Source organism: Epinephelus moara, chromosome 8, assembly GCF_006386435.1.
Source record: "Epinephelus moara isolate mb chromosome 8, YSFRI_EMoa_1.0, whole genome shotgun sequence".
Classification (NCBI taxonomy): domain Eukaryota; kingdom Metazoa; phylum Chordata; class Actinopteri; order Perciformes; family Serranidae; genus Epinephelus; species Epinephelus moara.
Genome location: NC_065513.1, coordinates 43,623,009 through 43,639,656, shown reverse-complemented (window position 1 = coordinate 43,639,656; position 16,648 = coordinate 43,623,009). Strand labels below are relative to the sequence as shown.

General features: G+C 43.6%; 1 protein-coding gene across 1 annotated transcript; it reads left to right on the top strand.

Annotated features, from left to right (window-relative positions):
* Positions 1-5,759: 5,759 nt before the first annotated feature.
* Positions 5,760-15,207, top strand: LOC126394982 (RING finger protein 225). The gene is made up of 3 exons (XM_050052150.1): positions 5,760-6,045; positions 9,726-9,976; positions 10,906-15,207. Exons 1-3 carry the CDS (start codon positions 5,813-5,815, stop codon positions 10,977-10,979), a joined length of 558 nt encoding a protein of 185 aa, XP_049908107.1. The 5' UTR covers positions 5,760-5,812; the 3' UTR covers positions 10,980-15,207.
* Positions 15,208-16,648: the final 1,441 nt, after the last annotated feature.

Sequence of the window (16,648 nt, the reverse complement as noted above, 5' to 3'; positions counted from 1 at the left end):
CAATGATCAAAACTTAGCGAGGGGTCAGTGGATTGTTAAATAACTCTGCATTAACGTAGCATCACAGCATTCTGTTTTTAATTTTCCTTTTACCAAAATAATACAGAAAATTACGTATTTTAAACAACAATAATAATAATGATAAGAATGTAGAGTTCACAGGTACAATGGATGTTTCATTTCACATGGTGTTTGCACAGGGACTCACACTGACTTATTCAGCAGATGGTTTTGTACTAAGTGATAAATAAATGAGGTACAATCAAAGCTGCAGTAGATCAAGAAGTCTTTGTAAATTAGTGTCTCAGTGCTCAATGTTTGACTCCAGCAGGATTGCACAATTAATCAAAAATATTTTCCAAATTGCAATATGGCCAAGTGCACTATACAATTTCAGGAGCTGCAATTTTTTGATAAGGTAAATGTGTCACAACACACCATTATAAATGAAGCATTGTGGAGCTAAAGAGATGTCCCGTCTACAAATCATATTCATGTACAGCAAAAATGACCACTCTTGAAAATTGCAACTTATATCACACTTGCAAATCAACGTCAAAATAAAGGCAATATGATTTATTTTGCACCGTGCACCCCTAGACAGAAGACGCACAAGGCTACATGTGTATGACAACACAACTGTGTTTATTCTGCCTGAAGAAGAATGAAGGAGAGAAATGTGCTCTTTTCTATTTGTGAAAAGGAACAACAGCTCACTGGCATTTACTTGTTATTAAATTCTATAACTAATGTTACCAGTTCAGCTAAATAAAGAGTTACACTGTTTTCAGCATTGTTCCTAAAAATAAAAGAAATGTTTGGAGGGCACTTTGTGATCTTTGCCATTTAGGTTTTGTTATTAAACATGCTTCTACCCAAAGTTTCTAACTGATATTGAAAGTTATGTTGTAGTCCAGTATTTAAACATCGCAGTTTGGATTTGTTTTCTCTTCCTGAATTGTAGTGACATTATTTAATTGGAAAGCAACAGAAGTTCTGTCACGTCACTGTTCATATGATGACTAAGTGACTTTCTCCCTCTTAACACAATAGTTTTGGTCCGTGAGTGATTTGTTCTCTGCTGTTTTACTAATGTTAACAACCAGCTGTTTGGTCAGCTGTTGAATAACTGAAGTGTCCATGGTTGGACTGTCGGCTATACTACAATAATTCTTCAGTGCTGAATTCCAATAAAACTATATGATGAAAAAAGCTGAAGTGAATGATTTTCTCATCTGGAGACTTCTGTCTCCTTTTTGTGGGTTTTGCTCCTGACTGCTGAGGTTACTAGTTCACTGTGAACATTTAATACTTGTCAGTGTCGCAGTTCACTCTTTTACATTTGGGGCGTTTTGTTCATCAATAGGCAACAGTTGAAGCAAAAAATATTTTAACACATTTGTTTAATGACTGGAACAATTATTAACACAAGTGTAACTTGGAACCCACAGAGTGTTGGTGTAAAATGGCTTGAGGTCCGTTAATCAGCATCACTTCCTTCAGGTGTGTTAACCTCAGGTACAGACAGGAAGGCGCGCGGCCAACAGGTGATTTGACTCATCAGACACGGAGTGAGACTGTGACAAGGTGGACAGACAGAGACAAGCTGAGGCCGAGACACAGCCACAAACCTCCAGGAGGGTCAGAGTGTGTGTAATAAGCCGGCCTGATGATGATGCAGTGTGGGGTGACAGGGGACAGCAGTCACCGGTGGTTGTAAACGGTAAGAGCAGAGGCCTCTGCTTGCGCGCCAAACTTCATTTATGAATCGTACAGTTTAGTTTCCCGTTGATGTGCAGAGGCACACACAAAGTAAAAGTGCTTATTTTTGAGATTTTACAAATCAAGGGGATGCTAAGGTAAATTCGGCGTAATGACTGCCAACAAAGCAACGCTTACTGTCGACGGTAGGCGATATTTTGGCAAGGTACACACACGCTGGGTGGCTTCCTCCTTGCTGTTGCCCATCCTGGTGTATCACGCAAAATAACACACAGTTTAACCAGAATGCGTTTCGCATGTGTGCCGAATTTAGAGACTCTTCGCACTGATATTAATTTTTGTCTCTGAAAACAATTTTATGAGGTGCTTTTCTAAGAAGATTATAGATTTTAAATTGCAAGATTTTCAGATGGAGTTTGGTGAGAGTTTTTTCTTTAAGAGCTGGTCCTGTAGGGAGCCATCATAATGTAATAACTTTAGTCATCTCAGTCCAGCCTTATACAGTGTGTGTTTAGGGTAAGTGTCACTTACTTTATTTGTATTTTCAGGGTTTAAACTGGTCACTAAATATTTAATATAAATGGTTGTTTTGCCCTAACATGACGAGGAAAGGAGGAACTGACCGATCAGCTGGTTTCGATGTGATTTACATGAGGATGCAGGACTGAACACCACACACACACACACACACACACACACACACACACACACACACACACACAGGATCTTTATGTACAGCCATCAGCATGCTGAATACACACCTTTATGAAACACTACACTTCTAGCATCATGTGTGGTGTCTCCTGTTCGAGGTGTTCCAGGAAGTGGCCATACATCTCCAGGTGTGCAGGGTCTGTGCAGCCAATTAGAAACTTGCACATGAATTCTGCTTGTGTGTAGTAGCAGAGCAGGAAGCACAAATAATTCTGTGCATGTTCAAACATCATAAGAGCAAAGATTTTGGTACAGAAGCAAAATACTTTCTACTTAATGGCCAATCTGCACTTCATTACACAGCTCTGATCTGCTTCTTGGTGTCCAGTGTGATATAAGGAACTGATAGTCGTCTATGAAGCTCTTAAAATACACAGAGTTCAGCTGTATGTGTCCAAAGGACTGAGGGATGTCGTATGCTGTAAAGCCTCTGAGGCAAATTGTGACTTGTGATATTGGGCTTTATAAACAAAACTGATTTATTATTCTTGATTAATCTGCTGATTATATTCTGGAATATAATCAGTTTATTGTCAGTGGTGACTCTCAGTGTGACAGATGGTAAAGATCTCAGTACAGATGATGCCTCTGTGTCTCTGCTATGTTGGGAGCTGCAGGTGATCCCTGCTGGGTGTTCCTCGGCGTCACAGCTGAAGGCCGGCAGCTTGTTTTGCATCTTATTTCCATTTTCAAATAAAACGGACAATGCAAACTTCTGTCCTGTTGAAGCCAGTTAGACTGCAGCACATATCATGTTGTGTGGTGCAGAGTTCCTCATTCTGACTCAGACCAGCGTCCAGTTTTACCTGAACTTAGACAAACTGCAGTTTAGCACAGAGAGCTGACGTGTTAGAAACGACTGCAGCTCTCCGTTAACTGTGGGGGTAAGTACCGTCTGTCTTTATTACCAAATAGGTTTCTTTAAGGCTTTAAAGTGCATAATTTCATACATTCAGCTGATGAATCTGATGTCTGTGGGACAGCTAGTAGAATTTTTGAATGGATTTACAGACGAACTACATGAGGTCATAAAGCTCAGAGCTCATGGTGGTGTGACAGGATTTTAAAGGTTTATGCAGAACTTGTTTGATTTTATTTTGCTGCAACAGTTCTTTTGGTAAAACTTCCTGTTATTCTTGCACGATACACCACGACAGGCAAACACAAGGAAGGAACCAACTGCACCTTTACAATAGTTTGCCTCTCTGTCCATGCTAAGTGTTGCTTTGCTGGCTGTCACTCATGGCGAGTGAGATCCTGTTGATTGGTAACACATCTAGGATAAGACATTTTTTTTTCAAGTCTTCTGAAAAACTGACATGTTTGAAAATTAGTAGAAAAAAGGGAAATGTGTTTTTTCACATACTTTCTCCACAACATGTCACTGTCTGCAGAGTGTAGTCAGTGAGACGCACACAGATGAGACGTACGGCTGCAGCGTTGCAGTATGACACTATGATGATGATGATGATGTCAAAGTGTTTTCTAACCTGAGATTGAAATTTGATGTTTGACCAGAAACACTGTTAAATTTAACTTGTCTGAACCTCTAACATGTTTGCAGCACAGAGTTGTTTTTCCCTTTTCAGTGCTTTCAGAAATAAATTAATTGTGCAGTAAGTGGAATTTCCCCTGAATCTGTCGGCCTGTAGAGTCTGTACGATGACATGTGGTTTCCATGTGTTGTCAGTGACTTAAGCTTGGCTGGATATATATGCTGTATTGTTACCATGGATGGGGCTGAGGTCAGGACTCTGTGCAGACCAGTCAAACCATTTCCTTATTGACCCAATCGCCAGATTAAAGTTAAACGAACAATTTTGAACATTTGTGCAGTATTTTGTGACAGAAATGTCGAAACTATGTTTTTACAACATCGTGGTTGAGGTTAGGCACAAAAACATTTGGAGGCGGCTGTGACTCAGAGGTAGAGGGGGGCGTCCACTAATGGTAGCTGTTCCATCAGTGTGTGAGTGAGTAGCAGGTGGCATCATGTATGGTAGCCTCGGCCATCGGTGTGTGAACAGGTGATCGTCACATGTAGTATAAAAGCATTTCGGTGGTCGGAGGACTAACAAAGCGCTTTCCAAGTGCAGTCCATTTGGTTACGGCTAAGAAAAGAGCATGTTTGTGCCACAGTCACACTGGACATGCCGCTGATACCTCTCCTATTTGTTGGTTTGGCAGCCATCTGGCCTCGATCCCACACCATCCACCATCCTCTAAACCTCCTGATGACAAACTCAGCTCATATACATGTGATCAGCACGATGTCACTTTCTGAACATAGATGTGACACGTATGAAATGTATAAATGTAACATATCTGTGGTTTGCAGGAAGTCAGCAACATTGTCTTCTGGCGACTGGGCTGGTTTTATGGAGCTGGGTTTGTGCACGGGGACATTTGTGATGTTAAAACAGGACAGAGACAGAGTGTTAAACAGTACCACTTTCTAGAAGATCATGATACGCTGCAGTGTTAGAATTTAACTTCATTGGAGGCAGGAGAGACCAAATCAGAAAAAACAGACGGGGGTGTCCACATACTTTTGGCCTTGTATTATTTTTAATTGACTCTGTAAACAGATTAAATCCTGTTGAGTTGCAGAGTGCTGATGATGTCGTTTCATTTGCAGATTAAGTGTTGATTTGAAGACTGAGGCTACTCCACGAGCACCTTCATCATTTCCTCCTCATCCTCCATGTGACTGATGTCTCCCTGCTGACCGCTGAAGGCTCAGCTCCCTCCATCTGGTCACCTCCGTGGAGCTCCACTGTCGTTGTCTCTACCTTAACCCCTCCTCCATCCATCCGTCATGAATCCCTACAGAGACACAACACCACATTCACCTTCTGACCCTTCTGAAATTTCCCATCATCCCCCTCTGTCTGCATCGTCTCCTCCAGTCATTGAGACAGGTCAGAGCTCTCTGAGAGTCGTGAGCTTTAACTCTCCTCACCATCAGGCCTCATCAGACCATGATGAAGGTCAAAACCTGGTCCCGTCACCAAAGTCAGACCGCTCCTCCTCGCCGCTTCCAGCCTCAGATTCAGGCTCCAGCCTGAGTCCCCGGCCTCAGTCCGGCCTGTTTTCAATCTCATTTCCAGGTCGAAGTCCATCTGCTGTCTCTGCTCACACACTGAACCCTTACCCTCCCCCCGCCCCGTCACCTGCCCCTCCCCCGGCCCCTTCACCCACCCCTTCACCCGCCCCTTCCCCCGCCACTCCCCCCTCCTGCCAGGTCTCCATCATCATCCCTTCCCCAGACCTCCAACCGTCTCCCCTCCCATCTCTGTGCTCTGAGGACACCGGCCCGGACCTGGAGTGCTCCATCTGCTTCAGCCAGTTCAACAACATCTTCCGCTGTCCCAAGATGCTTCAGTGCAAGCACACCTTCTGCCTGGAGTGCCTGGCACGCATCAACGTCAAGTCGGCCGAGCCCAACGCCATCCAGTGCCCGCTGTGCCGCGGCCTCACGCCTCTGCCCACCCTCGGCCTTCCCAAACTGGCCACGAACTCAGACATGCTGTCGTACCTGCCGGCCGCCATGCAGAGAGTCTACAGCATCCGCTTCCAGCGCAGCAAAGGGAAGCTGCAGGTCAAAAGGTATCACCACCCTTAGCTGTTCAACAGTTTTAAAACATGATTCATATTCTTCTGTTTTTTTAATGAGTGAGTAACTTTTCTGAGGCTCAGGGTTCTTGGACTGTTCTACATAATACTGAAACTAAATTTAGAATTTAATGAAGGTTTTCTTTTCTGTCACGTCCCCTTCCTTAAATATATTTGGGGATGTGGGTAACAAAACAAGTGCAGCTGAATGTCATTTTATTAAAATATTATCACCAAAAGACAAACTAAGGCTCTGCAGCCACTGAACATGGACCTGACAGGCACATTTTCACATCCTCATTGTTTGCTTATCATCATCATATATTTTACTGTGTAAATAAACTTTGATGACCTAAATATTAATTGCCTTGCTCGTGTAGCAAGTACACAGGCTAAATTATGGTGATATGGTATGATTATTATATTAGTATTAAGCTAGCTTTTGGGCCTAGGTCTACAGAAGACAGGTTCGATTCTTCGAGGTAGTGGTACAATAAAACACGACAAACAGCACTTCAGATGCAGTTGGTACCATATATTAATGCGTGACAATACATACAGTGACCCCAATATTTACAGTCTGCAGAGTACATGAATTAAATAGAAAAGTGCACTTGACACGTCTGATGCATCAACAACATTCAAATCAAAACCAGTCTCAATTGTAGCCAATATGGCAGCAGTTCCACACACAATATTGCGTATCGCAAAGGCACAGAGTTCATAGAGGATAAGGCGCTCAAAAACAGTCCAGCATGTGCGCCGCAAAGGTAGAGTCCAATATGTCAACTGTCCATGGGCTAGAAGCCTCAAAGTGTGAGTGCGTGCGTGTGTGTGGGTGTAAGAGAAGGTGAGGGGGGAACAAGGCTGCCAGAGCCTCCTACCAGACCAGGAGAGCTCTTAACTGGGACTGCTCGGCTCCAAGCCAGTGTCTTAGCTCGCCATCGATTCGATTCTGCGTCCGTACAAGCACCTGGCCTGTATAATGTAAACAGGACCATATTTCAATAAAACAGAGAGCTCCTGTTTGTTTGTTCAGTTCCATCGGGGAACTTCCCCTCAGTCAGGTCTTTTCTGTCCGAGATTCACCACAGTGAGGGGGTGATGTCAGCGCCATAAAACAACTATGTGCACCTTTACAGTGTCTGTGGACAAGAATAAAACAAGTGATGTTTAGGAGTTAAAAAGCCTCCGGATAGGTGTTGTTACAGAAATTAAAAAGGTGGTTGAAAGAAGTCCTTTTTTAAAATAAAAAAATCTTCCAGTGATTTCATCAGTTCCTCAGATTCACACTGATGCTCAGTTTAACCTCTCTAACTCCACCCCCCTCTGTTAAATGGTATCTCCCAGGCGCACTACGTCATCAAACCATGTGATGTTTGGTATCGCCGGATTCAGGAAGCTCTCGACTTTTCAAAAATAACATTGTTTTTCTTTTATTTATTATGTATTTCGCACCAGAGCAGCCTAAACACACAAAGTCCAAAATCGAGATGAGTGGTGACAAGTCATGTCATGTCGTTTTCTTGACGGGAAAAGTTAAAGGATTACTCGCGATCTTATGTGGAGCTGTTAGCGGGCACGTAGCTGTTTTATAAAAGGTAAGAGTCTCACTCCTACCACTATTTTTGGCTGAGATATACCGTCTAGAAAGTGGGATCATAACTTTCACGTTTCATATGGCTTTATTTGGTGATATTTTATGGTGTTTCTGTGTCATAAACAACATCAGCTATCATAATCACACCTGATTTCAATAAGGTACAATGTTTGAAGCTGGCTGAGTGTTGTTTGATCACTGATAGTACTGTTTTGAAGCAGAGTGACCGACTTGTCATTTGGAGCTCCGCCTGGATCTTTTCATGGTAAAAACACTGTAGAATGGTCATACTTTGAGCAGTCTTCTTCAAATTTGAAACAAGTGTTCATTGATAGTGTGCCTACAGCCCCACAGTGTCATTTACCTGCTCAGATGAAGCCACAGACAGTTATTCATCCTGAAACACATTTTTTATTTTATTTTAGGCAAAATCTTCAACTTTTTACTGACTTCAGAGGCCCATTACTCTGTCCCTGTATCACCTAGAGTGTTTCTGACACTTTCACAAGAACCTTCAGAGATTTTTCTTTCTGGCAAGACCTCATGCATGCATGTAGTCAGAGCGGTTCAGAAGCTACAGTCATTTTAATTTGGGTATGTCATTTTAGGCGTTTTTGCTACAAAATGGGGGTGGAGTACAAGATTAAAAGAGGCAGAAATTTTAAGACTTTTGCAAAACAGTTACTCTGGCATCACTAGATCAAGTTAGTCTGGAACCTGAAAGGTCATTTTTGATTTTCAAGGGGCGTCCTTAGCAGCTGTAGACCAAAATACCTCTGGACAACTTTTTGGCAACCAGCAGGGCCAGTTGGTAAATTAAACTTTTACCAAATCCTGTCTGAAGTACGGCAAACACATCTTTCTCATCAACAAAAGCTTTAAAGAGAGAATCTGACATTTTTCAACCTGCTCTGTGTCACTGCAGTGTGCACAGGTGAACAGTGTTTGGTTCCCCTCCGTGTTGCCAGCACCCGGAGCCTCCCACTCGTCCTCCGGTGGGATCTGCTGGGTGCACTGAGGGAGGTTGAGCGCTTTTGATTTGCATGTACTGCCCACATTGCAATGAGACAGAGATGGTTGAAAATCTGCGGATTTCCCCTTTAAGGGACACTTACCCTATTTTCCACCAGCTTTGTATCATAACACTGTGGGTGGAATGTGTAAATTAAGTGTGGTAAATTCCCCTCCTTCTAACCAGTGCCTAGATCTCCCTGCTCTCTGCCCAGCAAGACCCCGCTGGATGACGCAAAACAAGTCATCCAGCAGAATTTCACTGGCTCCCAGGCCGTTGCTCAAACTCCAAGCTGTATGTCTGCATTCTTAAATAGAGTATGGAAGCAGCTCAAGAGAAAGACCAACCCTTTTTCTTTTTCTCTGTCTCTTAAACTGAGATCGAAATCCAATCAAACCTAAAACTCAGCAGCTGTTTGAATGTAGTTTAAGGTTACGTTACTGTGCTGCTTGTTTCTCTCCTCAGATGTATCAGAAACATGTTTTAGCCTTCTGTTTAACTGAAATTTGATATTGTTATCAGACAGACAGCAGGAGTGTTTACTGGTCCAGTGCGACGCAGTGCATTCTGGTAGTTGTAGGTTTTCTATCTCTTGTGCAAATGCAAACATCACAGCCCTGTCCCTCGGTGTCTCAGGTCACATTGTACCAATTTTTTTATTTATTCAGTATTTGCATCTTTCTGTTGCACAGATGTCTAGTTTTATAAAAAAGAAGACCATCTTTCCAGCAGTGAAATACTTCTTTAGTTGTTTGTTCTTCTTTAAGAGAAAATACACTGTACAGTTATTTTAATACTGATGCGACGGCTGATTTACGTCAGTGTTCCACACCAGCGGCAGCCAGCTTGGTTGTTTACAAAAATGCCTCAGCGGCACTCCTCTGTCATCATCGTGTCAAAGCCGCCCCACATTAGATGAACTGTTGTGATTGGCCAGACGCATCAGCCAGAGCAAATAAAACTTGAAAATGTCTTCTGAAATAAATAAAACGATCTTAGAAATAAAAAGACGGATTTTATAAATTCAGTTTCATCTGATCAATAATGTTGTTTCTCCTTCAGCTCATCTCAAGGTCATCAGCGGTGGGGTCAGAGGTCACTGACATCTCTTCGGTCTGTGAACCGCTCTCTGGATGTGGGGCTTCCCAGCCCGCCTGTCACGGGTCCCAGCGAGGCCAGCGGCATGGGCGGAGCTCTGTTCAGACTGACGGGCCGGCCGGCGTGCCGAGCCTTCCTCCTGACGTCCGTGGTAATGATGATGGTGCTGCTGACGGGCATCATCATCTTCCTCCTCACCTTCAGTGACAAGGGCAGTGAGTGACATCACGTTACATCACATCCTGTTTTCTTGATTATATTTCTGTGGAGGGAAAATGCACAAAAAACTCATTGAACAGTAAAATTTAATCTGAGTCCAGCTAATGAGCAATATCTGTCCCACTGCTGAGGTTAGAGGATGAAAACTGAGCCATCAAGTCACAGAGAGAGGTCAGGACTCACACCTGAGCCGAGGACGTGAGGAGCAGTGGACTTTAATCTGCTTCATAACGTTTAACTTGTGCCAGAGTTTCAAATAATCACATAGATGTCTGAATCTAAGTCAGCAGCTGAGGTGGGAAGGTGTCTGTGAATCTGAGAAACAGTGGACTTTAATCTGCTTCACACTTCTGCCAAAAGCTTTAAATGATCAGCGAGCTGTAGCCGGACGAGTCACAAAATGTCGGTCAGGTAACAGCAGAGGTGTGACAGCTCTGGAAACTGAGAAGCCGTGGACGTTAATCTTCTCACAGCACTTAAAACTTTGCCAAAAGCTCCACTCACCTCAAGCTTTGGGAAAATATGCACATTTATCACTTTTAATGTCGTGAATTTCATGTTGCCAAAGGGCTGTCCGACAATACAAGATGGCTGATCTAAAGGTCATTTGATAGCAGACAAGATAAGTTTGTAATAAGACAATAAAACAATCGACTGACAGCAGGTTTATTATAACTTATGTACAACAGCTCAAAGTCTCTGGTGGCTCCAGCTGCAAATAAGAGCCCTAAACAAACATCAAATATTTGATTCCAGGGGCTGAAACTTTGGGACATAAAACATAATGTATAAAAAATAACATGACACAAACCTGTCACTACGTGGATCCCTCTTCTTCATACTTTGAGCACTTTAAAAACGCAGCGACTGAATGTTACATGTTTGATGTTTCTGTGTGTTTGTTGTCTTTTTGTGGACATGACAGTGTGTTTCCTGTCGGAGCTGCAGCTCCGCTCCTCGCTCTTAACCAAATTCTCTAAACAGAAGTCATGCAAATAGACCCGTGTTCCTGTTAGTCTGACGCAGAGAGCAGAGGATTTTCATACAAATGTTAATATGTGACGGTGGCTGGAACAACTGAACCTCGAGACACATGGAGAGTGTAAAGGGTTAGTTCACCCACATTACAAAAATACATTTGCCAAAGGGATAGTTTGTATGTTTAGAGGTGGGGTTTTATGAGGCACTTATTCTGTCACACACTGTAGATGGCATCGGCACGCCCCCAGCTCAAAGAGGCAGGCTGGAGTACCACCACAGAAGCTAAGGAATGTACTGCTGCAGACGGAGACGGCAGCAAAATGGATTCTAGCCACCTAAAAACAAAAACACACAAAGATCTGTCTGATTACCTGTGCACCATATTAAGGACATTTTCACCACTTTACCTTAATGTCAGACAACGATTTCCAACAAGGAACTGAAGCCGTTGTATTGCTCTCTTCAAAGCCAGACTCTGCCGCTGAGTGGTTATTTTATTAGTGTTAATGTGTGACTTCAGTGTTTTAAAGGGATAGTTTGGATTCACCAAAGTCTCACAACAGCACAAACTAACTGATCACAGCAGCGTTAGACCGGCATCCCTCATCCCGAGCCATCTCGTGTTGCCGCTTCGTCAGTGGCCTCTCACATCTACACATTACACGCTAGGTATCCTCCTGCATCTGCTGTTGAGGTTATGGGATGCCACAACCAGCGCCGGGATGTCACCAAATGCACATGGTTAGATTAAGAAAAAAACATCATGGTTTGGCTTTTCAACAATACAGGAAGCGAACATCCATCCACAACCCCTCCTGTCCGTCCTTACCAGCAGCGTTTCAACCTGACACCATCCAGTGGCGAATCATAACTCTGCGCAACGTTACGTCCGGCCGCGTTACAAACTGACGCTCCCTGCTGGTGTATTATACCACCAGGAAGGGTAGCTTTTGGCGTCCGGTGTCTGATGCTAAAACCACTGACAAGGCGGCAGTATTTGATGACTTTGGAATGACGAGGGTAGACCAGTGTGTTAAATCACTGGAGTGTAATGGAGTCTGGAGGCTTTGACATGAGCAAAGATGAGGAACTGAAGCTGTTTACAAAAGCGGCTGTCAGACGTTAAGGTACAGTGGTGAAAACATTCTAATATATCCAAACTATCCCTTTAACCTCTAGAGACCTCTCTACAAGCAGGTAGTTTTTGGTTTTATTCGACCACGTCTGTAGATTTCAGCCTGACACAGTGAAGGTGAATAGATTCTGTTCTTTTAAATGTCATTCACTGCATCACAACAAAGTAAATCCCATTTAGAATCCATTTTATGGTGAAAAGACAGAAATCTGAAAATGTGGATGAACAAAACCAAAACTGGATCGATGAGTTCACTCTGAAGGCGTAAAAACGTGTCTGGTTGAGGCCGTCGTGCACCTTAAATTAACTCTTGAGCCTTCCAGCTGATCTGTGACACCCTGCAGGACGGTCCCTCTGTCTGATCCACTCGTTCAATCAGAAACCCGATCAGATAGTTTTAACTGATCGATCAACAGATCAGAGACACATTTCACATAACACAATCATGAATTTATTCTTGGGCTCAGCTGAAAACTGCACAAGGAAAACTTTTTCCACAAATGCTTTGACTTGCAAATCAAACAAGACAAAAGAGCAACCATTAAAATATGTATCATAAAATGTTATTCACAGATATTTCCATGATGGTTTAAGACTGAGTCTGAGGGAAAAAACATTTTAACCCGATGTTTCCTTTTGTTTTTGATGTTTGTATGTCATGTGTGTTTTTAGGCTCTGACGTGTTTTACTGTGCAATGTAAAACGAAATAATTTTATATATTTATACCACTGTTTTAGCAAAGCTTGCACTATCACTGTGTTTGCCTCATGTTGAACTTGAATAAATTCCTTTTTGAATTCCAGTTTGTCTTTTTTTATGAAGCAAAAGAAACTTTTCAGAGTTGAACTTATTTCTTAAACGGGCAAAATCTGGAGTCTAAGCTTAAATATGCACATTGTTGTTAAGGTATCTTAAACTGTATTTTAAATTCTGTACACAGTAGATAAAGTTCTGCAGGTTGGTGAATGTGGAGCTTATGTTCAGTCCAGCAGAGTTTTAGAGTTTAAATTAATCAGGAGAGAAAATCAGAGAAAATGTCTAAGATTTTTTAAACTATAATTTACTACGACTAACGTTTTGCAGCTCACTGCTGGTGCTGACAGGACTCGCATCAGTGAACAGTCTCTGGTGTTGAGTGTGCCAAAGTCTCCTCTGCTGGTGGAGAACACACCTGTGCAGTGTTTACTGACACTGAAGGCTTTTTCACAGCAGACACTTTGACGTGTATCAGCAGGTGTAAATAATGAAATGATTGCTTAATTCCACTCAGCTGCTTAGAGTTCAGGTTCTCCTACAGCAGGTCAAAATGTGTGCTGTGAGAAAAGCCTCTGATGAATCAGTTTGGTTTATATGGTCAAAATCACACATGTGCTTCACAGGTTTTACAATCTCCACAACATATAACAGTTTATTCTGAGAGCCTCGATTCAGACGAGAGAAACTGATTGAAAACATTTTCACTGAAGATGGGAAGAAACCTCACAGAGAGCAACAGGTGTGCTGTAAATGGACCTCTGGTTCACCTGGGTCCTGCTCCCCTTTCTCTCCCACCTCTCCTGTCCATCTACAGCTGTCCTGTCAGTAAAGTTATCCAGTTAAGGCTCATGTCCATGTGTGGCCTGACTGTTTGAATGCTCACACTGTAATGCACTCTGCTGCTGACTGTGACATTTTTGTCTTGGTTTACTTTTATTATGAATATGGGCTACAGGTGTGGCATGTCACATGACGGGCTCAGGGAGCACTTTGGGTATTTAAGATGGCAACTTTCTGTCATGTATCAGAAGTCTGAGGAAGAGCCTTGTGGCTCTAAACGTCACTCTGCATTAAAATCACTCTGAAAGGGAGCTGCTTGTCTTTTACTTTGCCAGACTTTTCTTTGGTCCAGCACCCACTCCACTGGACACTGGGATATGTGTGTGTCTTTTACACTGTTTTTATATCAGTGAAACTAAAAATAATTGTAAAAAAAAGTGTTGTAAATGTCAACAGGGGTGAAAAAATGACAATATTGTGTAAATTAAAAAGCAAAAATGATCAGAAAAGTATCACACAGATATTAGGATTCTCTACAAAATGTGGTGTTCATCAAAACTAAGAGCCAATCAGCTCTTCAGTCAGGTGTTTCCCATCATGCCCTGGGTCCTGTACTCAGTGGACAGCAGCTGCAGCACCTCAGTCTTGTGAGGTTATTGTTGCCCACCTGTGCATGATGTCAGCAAGTCGAGATTAAGTCAGACACAAATCTAAACATCCTGTGGCGATTGGCGGTGTTGAGTACTGTGCCAGCCTGTCTCATCCTGAACGAGCCTGCTGTCTTTGCTTTAACCAAATCTTCTGAGATCCTTTTTGTTGTGTTGCACCTGCAGGCAGCCAGCAGGTGGAGCTGCAGCATCAACAACGACAGAGTAGTTTGTACAAAACCACAGCCTCTCCTGGTTTGTTGCTCAGATCTGCAGACACACTCCTTTACTCCTCACACATCCTGTATGACACAGTGTGGGTGTGTGTGTGTTAATAGGTGGTATAATGACAGTGGATACACCTTAACACACTGAGCACTTAAACAAACCTGTTTCCATGGAGACCAGCCATGTCAAGAGGTCACATCCTGCACGTCTTCGTCCTGCAGTCGGTCATGTGACTTCTACCGCCTTCAAACAGAGAACATGAACAGAGTACCTCCACTCACAGTAACAGTCCTGCTGCCTCTCAGCTGTCCTTCTCCACCCTGAGCAGTACAACACAGCAGGGTGTGGTCACAGGTCAAACTGACCACACCCACCGGCCACAACAATCAAACATCACAAAGGGCTGTGGACACAGGTGGAGACGATGTAAACCAGCAGAGGTAGAGGAGGGACGACAGCATCACTCCATTCAGAGAGTGTCCCAAAATGACAAAGAAGACGGCGCCCAAGCACCCAGGACACACTCCTGTGTCGCTCTGCAGGGCGTGGACAAACAACACACCTTGTCATTAAAGGTCGAGGCAAACTTTCAACTACCTGACAGACGTGACATCAAGGAGCATCAGGCTCAACAGCTGTTGATAACCGATGCAGCATCTGGGACGCTTCATGACGTCTGAGCAGAGTGTCCTTCAGCTGTAACCTGGAGAAGAGAAACAGGAGCCATGTTTGATTTCAGTGACCCAGAAACCCTTTGACTCTCGCCCTCAGGTCAGGAGCAGTCAGTGAATCCCATCTGTCCGAGTGATGTCACCTTCTGCACACACACTGTATGTTTGCTGCCCACCACACACTAATGCCTGACTCAGCTTGCTCTTTTTTGGTTTTCCATTAGCAAAAGTTGTGGACAGCGCCTGGTGCTTTTTTGGTACCACCTTGTGGAGATTGGTCAGAGAGAATCATGGCTTGCACAGGACATCCTGCACAAACCAACATTTTAAACAGCCAAACTATCCTCAAGAGCAACTGTCATTTTTTAATTTACGAGACCAAGATTTTAAAGAATGGCAGCCTGCACAACCAAGCCGTGGTCAGTTATCAAAGTGCATATGTTCCCTTTTTAGTGTCTGATGAGAGGATCCAGTAGATCTCTCTGGTGATGTCACAGCAGTGTCACGCAGCGTTCCTGTTTACATTGACGGGTTACTTCTAAACGAAATCAAGAAAATTTCCTGGTAGCAATAGTGAGCTGACAGACAGAGACATCCTGATCAGATGAACCACCTCAACTGACCCCTTTCAACGCAAAGGAGCAGCGGCTCTACTCCGAGCTCCCTCCAGATGTCTGACTCCTCCCCCTATCTCTAAGGCTGAGCCCAGACACCCTACAGAGGAAACTCATTTCAGCCGCTTGTATCTGCAATCTCATTCTTTCGGTCACTACCCAGAGCTCATGACCATAGGTGAGGGTTGGGACGTAGTAAATTGGAAGCTTTGCCTTCTGGCTCAGCTCCCTCTTCACCACGACGGTTCTGTGCAGTGCTCACATCACTGCAGACGCTGCACCAAACCGCCGATCCATCTCACGCTCATGAGCAAGACCCTGAGATACTTGAACTCCTTGAACTTGGGGAAGTAACTCTCTCCAAACCCAGAGGGAACAATCCACCAGTTTCCAGCAGAGAACCATGACCTCAGATTTGGAGGTGCTGACTCTCATCCTGACCGCTTCACACTTGGCTGCAAACCGCCCCAGGTCATGCTGGAGGTCAGGGTGTGATGGAGCCAACAGAATCACATCTTCTGCAAAAAGCAGAGATGCAATTCTGAGGTCATCAAGCCGGACCCCTCTTCACCCCGGCTGCACCTTGAGATCCTGTCCATGAAAATCACAAACAGAAACGTTGGCAAGGGAGAACCCCGGCTGAGGCCAACACCAACTGAGATCGTGTTTGACTTTGTGCCAAGTATGCGGGCACAGCTCTCACTTTGGTCATGGCATCTGTGTAATATGATAAACCTGTTCTTGTTGATCCTGCAGATCACTTGATGTTTTCTTTACTCACGGGAACAACCTGAGTGGAGATGAATTGTTTCTGTCAGTGAGAGAGGACAGACGAGGGTTTCCTTAGTTCAGTGA